The 11,765-nt window shown below is 32.8% G+C and overlaps 1 protein-coding gene across 2 annotated transcripts in view; it reads right to left on the reverse strand.

Annotated features, from left to right (window-relative positions):
• The window catches only part of LOC106456974, a 74,228-nt gene that overhangs the window by 10,085 nt on the left and 52,378 nt on the right, over nucleotides 1–11,765 (reverse strand). The window contains exons 2-3 of one of the 2 annotated variants that reach the window (XM_022382773.1): nucleotides 2,714–2,854; nucleotides 203–346 (exon numbers count right to left, since the gene is read on the reverse strand). In XM_022382773.1, the coding sequence (XP_022238481.1) occupies nucleotides 203–346; nucleotides 2,714–2,854 (285 nt within the window). The remainder of the gene's footprint in view (nucleotides 1–202; nucleotides 347–2,713; nucleotides 2,855–11,765) is intronic. The other variant, XM_022382774.1, reaches the window with a different exon arrangement.

An 11,765-nucleotide genomic window follows, 5' to 3' on the forward strand; every position in this document is an offset into this window, starting at 1 on the left:
ATTTGAAATATATTATATTATCTTAAACATCAAGAGATGGGTGGACAGATTTATTCCAGTTAACTGACATTATAATAATTTGAAATATATTATATTATCTTAAACATCAAGAGATGGGTGGACAGATTTATTCCAGTTAACTGACATTATAATAATTTGAAATATATATATACAAAATATAAAAACCTAAACTGATACTCACCAACGATACATATTTCTTCTCCGGCAGCTTTATAGCTTCTAAATCCTTCGTCACAACGACATTCTCCATCTTCATTACAGACAGCATGCTCGTCATAAAAGAAGCATGATTTATTGTACTTACAACTTTCCCATAGTCTGGCCGCTAAACATGAGTAATATATTAACATATGTAATACAACTTTTCAAGTTATTTTCAATTACGTTATCAGTTCTCTTTTACCTTTTGTTCACTATCAAAATAAGAGTGATCTCTCCCTGATAAAAATAATGTGGAAGACATTAAAAAAAACAACGTAAAAATATTATTTATAACACACTTATTTATGTGTCTAAAGAGTTTGAAGTTAAACACAAAGCTGCCCCCCCAGTGGCACAGCGATATGTCTGCGGACTCACAACGCTAGAAATCGGGTTTCGATACCCGTAGTGGGCAGAGCACAGATAGCCCATTGTGTAGCTTCGTGCATAATTTACAAACAAACAAACACAAAGCTACACACTGGTTTGTTTACCACGAGTATCGAGACCCAGTTGGTAGGGTTGTAAGTCTGCAGACATACCGCTGCGCCACTGGGGGAATCACTAAAGAGAATATTTATTACAAAGAAGTCTTGAGGTGCATAAAATCTCCTTACTTTCGGGATTGTTGAGTAATTTATAACAAAGCATGATATTTTTATGGATATTACTAACATAATAATAATAAATAGTGTTTATTAGAAGTAAGAAAACGTACGACTTCACGTATCACGAAAAGCTTTCAGTCAATAAAACTGTAAAACTCGTAACTTATAGCGAGAACGAGTTGAAAAAAAAAGGTGAAATTACCAAAAGATATTAAGAGGAAAACAATATCAATTTTAAAGCGTTTATTTCGGACATTTTTTAAGTATCGTGTTTTTACAAATATTCTTATATATATCCCTTGCTGTTATATCATTGACTTAATTAATAACTAATTCTCGTCGATTAAATTAAGTCTACTTATTCAGCATGTCAGACAAAAATGGTCGACTTACAAATTTTGAATGTTGTATAACAATAAAGACTTTTTTGGATGCTCTCATCACACGAATATTTACTAATTCACACATGCTATGAATAAAAATAACATTAATCATCAAGTTATGTTCGTATCAGATGAAAGAATATACATATGGCGTATATAAAGTAGTGTGGAGAACATGTTTCATCTTTGAAATATAATATAGATTAGATTAATGTTTAAATCCTGATATGCACGAGCATACGTGTGTTTTCTATTTAAATCTTTTAACAAATGTTAGTAGTTTATCTGTGTCTAATGTTTTAATTGCGTAAAAACCATTTTTAATAGCTTACGTTCGAGCAGAGAATATTGGCTCGTCTTTCTTGAAAATAGTTTATAAAGTTATCAACAGATGCCACTAGTATTTTGAACTAATTGTCACATCTTTCTAAGCCTTCGTATTACGTGTACTTGTTTCAGTTAAGGTCTTTTTGAACCCAAGAAAATAATTATTCTTCATTAGATAAAATGTATATAGAGAAAAAAATTAGGTAAGATACATACATTGAAATTAGGCCTGATTCGAAACATCGATTCTGTTCATCAATATAGCGTTTTAGACAAGTTTTTATTTTATTGGATTAATTTTTTAGAACTATTGTTTCTTTCTTTTTTCAGCTATGCTTTCTTGACCGTCTGTTATTAAGCACAAAGCTACACAATGTGTTATCTGTGCTTTTCCCATTGCGGGTATCAAAACCCGATTTTCAGCGTTATAAGCCTCTCAAACTTACCGTTGACCACTTGGATGCCTTGAGCGATTGCCAACCTATGTTATGGTTAAATACGAAATTAACACAGTTTAGACAAACAGCAAGTATATCACATGAAGTACAACTGCATAAAAGAATGTTTAAAGTATAAATGTAATAACGATAATATGAAACTATGCAAAGTTTACCTGCCGAAGGTTACAAATGAAATTAATAAAAGATAGAGCGAAAACTTAACCTTTTTCCCATATAAATGGAATTATACAAAAATAATCATTTTACTTTTTAGCTTGGTGGTATATTACTAAAATTCAGGGAGTGAGTCCTGAACAAAGCTTAAATATATATATATATATATTCATTTGATGAATCAGAATTAAAAGGCGATTAATATCCACTCTCATCTTAATTATTGTCATTATTTTGATTCGTTTAAAGAAAATCACTTAGAACGTAAACCATTAAACCTGCATCCACGGAAATACTTAATACAATATATTCGAAACTTTGTTTCAGTTCTCAGCTCGTCAGAAAACAATAACTGCAGAGGCGTCGCTAGGTGCTTAAAAGATTCGGGGCTCGAGTCCACAGCCGCGGGAATTTTTGGCGTTTCATATGATTCGATCGCGGTTTTTTATTCGGATTTTTCAAGACACCAACTGGGGATTAGTTAGGGTCACGGGCTCCGTCTCCCAGTGCCTAGCGACGCCTCTGAGTAAGTGTAATGAAATCCAAAGAAACGGCTTACCCTTGACACAGTCTTTATTGTTAATATTTATTGGAAATTCCTTTTGGCACTCACACCGTTTACTTGTCATGTTGCAAAATATGTGACGGGAGATATCGTGACACGTATTTTCGCAAAGATCTCCAACATGAAATGCGATTCCTATAAGTGAGAAGAAGAATGGAAATTCATCAGATACCCTATCGTTCTGATACCTTCATGATGTTAGAAAAACACGTAGGTTCAAGAAGTCTTGATAGAAATGAATAAAAACCCTATAACCCGAGCGCTTTCGAAAGGTGGACCTTTCTTCTTTCAGGGGCAAACTGATACCTTCGTTCTGATACGTTATGAGTGCAAAACTTTAGCGAGAAAAATTGTATAGTGCCGTATTCGAGCCTTCGGCAAGTGTAAAATAAATACGTCCTCATGCTTAACCTGTTTATCTTTGTTCCTCCTGTGTCAGTCTTCCTGTAATGATTCTGATGAGTTTATGCATGGTTTAGTTACGAGACTATAATTGAAGAGCTACCACTAAATAAACAGCGTTAGCAAGCCCAATGAATAAGTGTCAGCGGGGATGGGGAATGGGGGGGGGATTAAGTGAATATATATTCTACAATATAATTACTTTCTCAAGGTATAATCATTTCAGCCGACAAGTAATGTTCGGAGCAATAAACTCTCGCGAAGGCAGGCATTGTTTTCCATTCTTCACAGAGCGACAACCAATTATCCTAGAAATGTACAAGATGGAGACAGGGGGGAGGGGAGAAGACAATTATTACCGGGAGAAATATTTTAGACGTCAACACGTTATCCGTGTGTTTACTAAGAACTTCACTAGCGACAGCTAATATTAAAGTTTATCTAAAAAGATCATTAGAATGAGACCGTTTCCGCCTTTCTTGTACATGTTTGTTTGTTTGTTTACTGTTAAGCACAAAGCTACACAATGGGCTATCTGTGCTGTGCCCATCGCCGGCATCGAAACCCGGTTTTTAGCGTCATAAGCCGCCGAGCCACTGGAGGACTCATGTAAATGTAAATGTAAACAAACGCTGTATTTTGTATATATTTCAGGGAAATACAAAATGCGTTATTTTCTGTTTCAAAAATCTCAGTTGGCAGATTGGCTTAAACGTTTTAAATTTCATTAACAATAATTTCAGGATCAAGTTTTGGGAGTTGAGGTTTGGAGATAAAACAATAAACTATTTTGGTATTTTTTAGAACGAATAAACAAATTGTGTTTTTGAAAAAGCATTAATTAAGAATAGATTTGAAAATGTAGTTTCCTTAAGAAGCTGAAAGGCGAAACGTTGAAAACCGTTGTTAACCGTTTATTTCCATTAAATAATGTTTACGTTATTACAATCAAGAACGTTATTTTGTTGAAAAGTGGAAAAATAAACTTTAAATAATAATTTGTTTACATAAATGTAATTGGTTGTAAGGAAACAGTTAATTATTAGATTAGTAGAATTATATGTTTAGACGCAACAGGCTAAAATATTGTCACAAAACTCAGCCGCTTAGTAAGAATTCTTAAATGTATTATTCTCTGAAGCAGAGAATGTAAGTTAGAAATGATTCACCGCGAAATGACGGGGAACAACAACAATGAGGGGGGTCAGAATCACGAGAAAGAAACAGGAGGAAAATTTTGCATTTACTAGTACAAGAAGCAAATATATATATATATATATATAACATAACCTACAATTTATTTATTGTACATGTAGATGAACGCGCCAACAAAGTTCTAATATAACGATGTAAAATTATACCGTTTGTACAAAAGTACAAAATATATCATTTTAAAGGGAAAATGGTTGCGGTTATAGCTTTCAAAAACATTGGGGATATTCCGTCTATCAAAACAACAGATGCGGAACTAGTCAGCACGTAATCGAAAAAAAAGGAGGGGGATTAGGATCTGGGTTCTAAAACCCACAACGTTCCAGATCCCACTATCACTCACCGTTTATAGCCGGTTGTGGGTATGATAGTTATCCCTAAAAAAACACATAAAAATATAAATTAGACATTACATCATCCTTAATTTCTATCGTTGATCATCCAACCTTATCCCTAATATATTCACTCCATCATATTAAATTACGAAATATATTAACACTTTATCACTGCAAGATATTAATAACTATTCAATACAGTATAAGCAGTAATACTTCAAATAATATTTCAGTTAATGTTTTTACTACTAACCATAAACCCATCTATATAGTTCTGGTACAAAGTGTATGATGATCTTTTTCTGCCTTCAATCATACGTAAAAGTGTTCAAGAAAAAGTATTTCTTATAAAAGTATTACAACCATCTGTTAGCTTTAGATACAATAAACCGATAGGACCTTTTATTGTTAACTATAAACAATTCATTGAAAATCTTAATCCAGAAGATACTGATAATTTACCTTGTAAATGTAATAATAATAATACGTTTACTGATTCTTTTAATAAGCATATTATTACTGGTGATTTGAATGTGATCAAAGATATTGATCTTATAAACATTCTGAAAAAAGGAACTAAATTTAGAATCTTAAATAAAACTACAAAGAATGAAATAATGATGAATATATTATAAAAATTAGTAAAAAATGTGTATACCCCAACGATGTTTCTTTGAATGGAAAATACTTATTATGAATAACATTAGAAATATGTTAAGGTATTTAAATTTATCTAGTTATACTATAGATATTCATTTTCCTATTTTTAAAAGAAAAATCAATGAAATTCAAAAACTATTTGTGATTACTCCAATCGATAAAGCTAATATCAACTTTGGATTTATATGTAAAAACTTTTATGCACCGGTTATAATAAATGAAATTAGCACAACAAAAACTTTTACTGAATTTACCTCAGATAAAAATACAAATATTAACAACTTACATAAAATTATTTAAAAAATGTGATATACCTGTTGATTCTAAATATTTAAATTTACCTTTCTTATACGCAATTCCAAAACTACATAAAACTCCAAATAAGTTTCGATTTATTACAAATCCAGTAAATGCCATTTCCAAACCAGTAGCTATCATATTAAATACAATTTTAGATTTACTATTTTCTGAAATAAAGATAAAATCTCTAAATATTTCGAAACATGTATTCTGGATAATAAAAACAATACAATTATCAGTATCTTCTGGATTAAGATTTTCAATGAATTGTTTATAGTTAAAAATAAAAGGTCCTATCGGTTTATTGTATCTAAAGCTAACAGATGGTTGTAATACTTTTATAGGAAATACTTTTTCTTGAACACTTTTACGTATAATTAAAGACATAAAAAGATCCTCATACACTTTATTTTTAAAATCTATAACAATATGTGATTTTTCTAGGTTATCTTTTATAGTGTTTTTATCATCAGGAAATATACCCAATTTAATTTAAATTTAATTAAATCCAGAACAAGATCCTTAATATGCACATTTTAGAATTCAAACGTATGTGCTATGCCTCATAAATATTTTATTTTATTCTCAAATTTAATTCAAGAATATTTTTAATAATATCTTTAACAATATTACTAGTGTTGGTCTAAATAGAATCCAACTTCTTACAAAATGTTTTGAAATTAATCCAATTTGCATATTTTTTACCTTTCCCCGGTTTTCTAGTCTTTTTCTTATTGTAGACATCAATATATAAAACAATCGTAGTTTTATTTTGAAATTCCTGATTTAAACCATACGGGTAAAGAGTTTTTTCTTTTAATATAAAATACTCTTCCCTTTCTGTTAGAATGTCAACATTGTGAACTTTTTCTAATATAGTAATTTTAACATGACCATTTATATCAGTAACCAGGGTGAGCTAGGTGCCGACGGTGTACTCAAAATCACCAACGAATAAATCAAAATGCATGTCTGAGCTAAATGATGGAATTGGCAGTTTCTTATTGACCTCACACTGGAAATACGGCGGGAAGAAATTCTGTGCTTTTTTAATTACTCAAAATGACGCCATGACAGAAACAAAGAGTGCAATCGTAAAAATGCCGTTCCTTCCAAGTGACCCTTTACTATCTTTGCTATGTAACATGACGAAAGTCATGTCTGTTAAAATGGTCTAGTTCAGTTGAGTGTGGGAACCTTTTTAGTTTTTTACTTTGCAATCTTTGTAAATTAATTCTCAGATGTAAAGGATTTGTAGTTTGACCTACATATTTAATATCGCACATACCACATGTTAATAGGTGTACTACATTGTTCAATTTACATAGAAAGGGAGGAGGAAGTGGTACCAGAACTATATAGATGGGTTAATGGTTAGTAGTAAAAACATTAACTGAAATATTATTTGAAGTATTACTGCTTATACTGTATTGAATAGTTATTAATATCTTGCAGTGATAAAGTGTTAATATTATTACTAGATAATGCACAGTAAGGTTGTATATTTCGTAATTTAATATAATGGAGTGAATATATTAGGGACAAGGTTGGATGATCTACGATAGTAATATTTAATTTATATGGGGTTTTTTTAGTAATAATTATCATACCCACAACCGGCTATAGACGGCGTGTGATAGTGGGATCTGGAACGTTGTAGGTTTTAGCACCCAGTTCCTAATTCCTATTTTTCGGTTACGTGCTGACTAGCTCTGCATTTGTTGTTTTGATTATGTCTGATAGACGGAATATCCCCAATGTTTTTGGGAGCAATAATCGCAGACATTTTCACTTTAAAATGATACCCTTGTACTAAAGGTATAATTTTACATCGTTATATTACAACATAACGCCCCCACGACTGAAAGGGCGATCATACGTGGTGTGAGGAGATTCGAACCCGTGACCCGCAGATTCCGAGTCAAGCGCCCTAACCACCTGCCCATGCTGGGCCAACAGAGAGAGAGACCTTATATACGGCATGTGTTTCGTGAGAGACCAAAGCTGCAAAGAATAAAAGAAAATTAAACGTTGAGGCGCAAACTTCGCCTAAAAACTCTGGTTGTTTGGTGTTCCAACATAAATTTGAAATTACATTCCACGAGAGCTATTAAAACAGTCAAAACAAAAATGTACTTTGTATTGCAAATAATATAATCCTCACCACTCACCACTTTTTGTAAAGGAATTAATATTATGATTTAAAATTTCCATTAACTGTTTTAAAATAATCACTCTTTTTTTTTGAACTTGTCAGCAGTGTTAATATAGTGTGCAATTTCGAAACGATTTAATAATAAATGGCTGGAAATGTTGCACTAACCGAAACGTAATAAACGAGGGCATTTGGGTCATAAATAATAACGTATCGTGGATTTTACATGGCGTCATTTCTCCGAACCACAAAACGTAATGTATCTCATTTAACTGAGAATCAGAAGAGATAATTGTATCAAATTAACTATTTCTAAAGCTCCTTTCAAACAATCACTGCCAAGATTTATCGGATAAACTCCGGGTTTCTCCCCTTTGTGAGTTACAAAGGAAACCTGGATATCTCTTTTTCTGCATATTCGGGTTCTTTCTATCTACGGTTTATACTTGAAGGATCAATCTTGTTCCCAAAACACGTACAAAAAACAGGACCGTAGCGATTGATGATGGTGCCCTGTGCGAAATATACATTCTGTGCCTCTCCTAAAAAAAATCTAATCTATTCTTGCCTTCAAAGGTACATGTCCCCCCCCCCCTCGCCCAGTGGCACAGCGGTATGTCTGCGGACTTACAACGGTAGAAATCGGTTTTCGATTACCCGTGGTGGGCAGAGCACAGATAGCCCACTGTGCATCTTTGTGCTCAACTTCAAACAAACACATAATCAAAGATGATAACTAGCGCCCCCTACAGGACGGTGCTCTGTGCGGGCGCACCGCTCGAACTACCCTTGGTGCACTTCTTGGTTGTTTGTAGTAAAGCACAAAGCTTCACCATTGGCTACCTGTGCTATGCCCACCAAGGGTATCGGAAACCTGATCTTTAGCGTCATAAGTCTGCAGAGTTACTGCTGAGTCACTGGGACACCTTTGTTTAAACTTCCTTATCTTCTGTTTCGCTCAACGTACGTTTCACTTACGAAATGGATCTGACAAACTATGCAAAACAGGCTTTGTATGTTATCATGCAAATAGTAAACTGGCCAAAAATGTTGATGAAACTAGTTTTGAAAAATGGTCAGTAGCCTCACTTTTGTTGTTCTATAACAATCTTCCATCAGTCACTAAAAAAATATTATTTTGTATATGAAAAGGCCTATTATATTCAAATAACTTCAGCGATTTTTCAATCAAATTAACAATTTGGTAATATTTAACAAAGTGGATTTTTCATACGTTTACTGTTAAGAAACGGGTTGCTTAGTTCAGGAAAATAAAAAACAAAAAATCGACGCGACCTTATTTCCATAAGCTATCAAGTTTTATAACATGTTTCATAAAGTTATAGATACAGCGGTGACCATGATTCATAGTCGGAGTCAACAACAAAAATAATCACTAAGGAAATGGTTGTTATGGTAACATTCTTGTGTGGCAACCACATTCAGAAAAGCAGTGTAACACGCGTACATTTTTACTTATTTAACTGACACTAACGCTAATCCATCATCACAAGATGTTTAGCATCATAGCTAAACGTTAACAAAAACGATTTTGTAATAAAAAAGGACGAGAGAAAACATATTTTAATGACTATGAACAGCATACAAGAAACTTATGAAAAGCAAAACGTAATAGGAGCGAACGAGTAAGAAACCAATATTTCCAAAAAGTTTACTCTATATAACGCACCAATTTCGTATTACTGATTTTGCCTCTAAGGGGGCGACAAGAAGCATATCGTCATCCTGACTTATGCATATCAACAATCCAAGATAGAATGTATTCACATAATATGGTTTGTTTGTTTGTAATTAAGCACAAAGCTACATAATGGACTATCTGTGCTCTGCCCACCACGGGTATCGAAACCCGGTTTCTAGTGTTGTAAGTCCGCAGACATGCCGCTGTGTCACTGGGGGGGGGGGGCACAGAATATAGTAAAAGTGTACGAAAGAGAATGACAGCAATCTATTTTTCAAATGTGAATTTTGTAGAACTTTTAAGTGTTTTCTGTTACTCTCCTAAAACACTCATTAAAAAACATTAAAATAACAGTTAGTGTTTACCATTCTCAACGTGATAAAATAATTTCAGTGATTTTTCACTTATGCGTTACAAAGTTAATGTGTGTTTTTTACCTTTATAGGTTTGATATGTTTTATAGATGAATATTTCAGCTTTTAGGTTTAGGGTATTTTTAAAGGTGTCATCAGATTTAGCGTATTTATTTTAGGTGTCATCAAAGTTTCGTGTACTTCTTAGATGTGTGGAGCAAATGCTACGTTTTTCAGAGATTTGCTAAGGACGTTTAACACGTTTTAATATTACCCGATATTTTAAACGCATGTTTCTAAACTATTTATGTACTATAACGCTCGTGGGTCCATAACATTTTTTGTTACAAGGTCCCTAATAACATACGAAAATTTACATAAGCATACCATCGATATTAAGTTTAATCCTACTACTTATTGCTATAAATTTTGCGCGTAGAAAATCTGTTATTTCTTCTCATTTTTCCTGCAATTCTTTGCACTGACTATTGCAGGAGGCAAAAACGTAAAAGTGCTCAACATGGTACAGCATATATATGGACCCTACAGGCAGTAAACGTTATATAAACAAGTCATTATTTTGAAGGTTAATTTGCGTTACGCATTACTTTTGATGTATCAAGATAGTTGAATGCAACTAACGTATGTATATGGCTATATTACATTGACATTAACTAACGTATGTATTTGGCTATATTACATTGACATCAACTAACGCATTTATATGGCTATATTACATTGACATCAACTAACGTATGTATGTGGCTATATTACATTGACATCAACTAACGTATTTATATGGTTATATTACATTGACATTAACCAACGTAGGTATATGGCTATATTACATTGAGATCAACTAACGTATTTATATGGTTATATTACACGATCTTCTCTAATTTAGTTTTCGCTCCTATCGTGTATTAACTCTTATGTAACGTATCTAAGTTGTATTTAGGCTTAATATATCTGGCTACCGTTCCTTATAAAACACTAAACCTGCATAAGTTAACCTCAGAGATATGTCAATCCTGCAAGAAATTAGCTAAACCTCCATAACAACAAAAAAGAACAAAAAAAAAAACGTTAAGCTCATATAACACACCTAAAATACCCTAAACCTATACATATAACACAAATAACAATAACACTAAAGTTATACATAGAACACACCCAAATATACACTAAACCTGTACATATAACACTATAAAAATACGCTAATCAGACATAACACGGGTTGAAACCGTGTGAAATATTTGCGAAAAACATGTTTAACCTGCATGAAATACCTGAGCGTATGCAACATATTCCTAACAGATCGATGAAACATGCTAAAGCTGAATGTCACGTCAACGAAATACACTTACCAGGATGCCACATCTAGAAATACGTTAAATCCTCAAGACAAATCGATGAAATACGCTAAACCAATATGCTACAGCGATAAGCATGCTGGACCCACGTGAAACCTCTACTAAATGAAGTCAATGTAATATAGCCATATAAATGCGTTAGTTGATGCAATGTAATATAGCCATATAAATGCGTTAGTTGATGTCAATGTAATATAGCCATATAAATGCGTTAGTTGATGCAATGTAATATAGCCATATAAATGCGTTAGTTGATGTCAATGTAATATAGCCATATAAATGCGTTAGTTGATGTCAATGTAATATAGCCATATAAATGTGTTAGTTGATGTCAATGTAATATAGCCATATAAGTGTGTTAGTTGATATCAATGTAATATAGCCATATAAATGCGTTAGTTGATGTCAATGTAATGTAGCCATATAAGTGTGTTAGTTGATATCAATGTAATATAGCCATATAAATGCGTCAGTTGATGTCAATGTAATGTAGCCATATAAGTGTGTTAGTTGATGTCAATGTAATGTAGCCATATAAATGCGTCAGTTGATGT

The sequence above is a fragment of the Limulus polyphemus genome, unplaced genomic scaffold (assembly GCF_000517525.1).
Source record: "Limulus polyphemus unplaced genomic scaffold, Limulus_polyphemus-2.1.2 Scaffold277, whole genome shotgun sequence".
Lineage (NCBI taxonomy): Eukaryota > Metazoa > Arthropoda > Merostomata > Xiphosura > Limulidae > Limulus > Limulus polyphemus.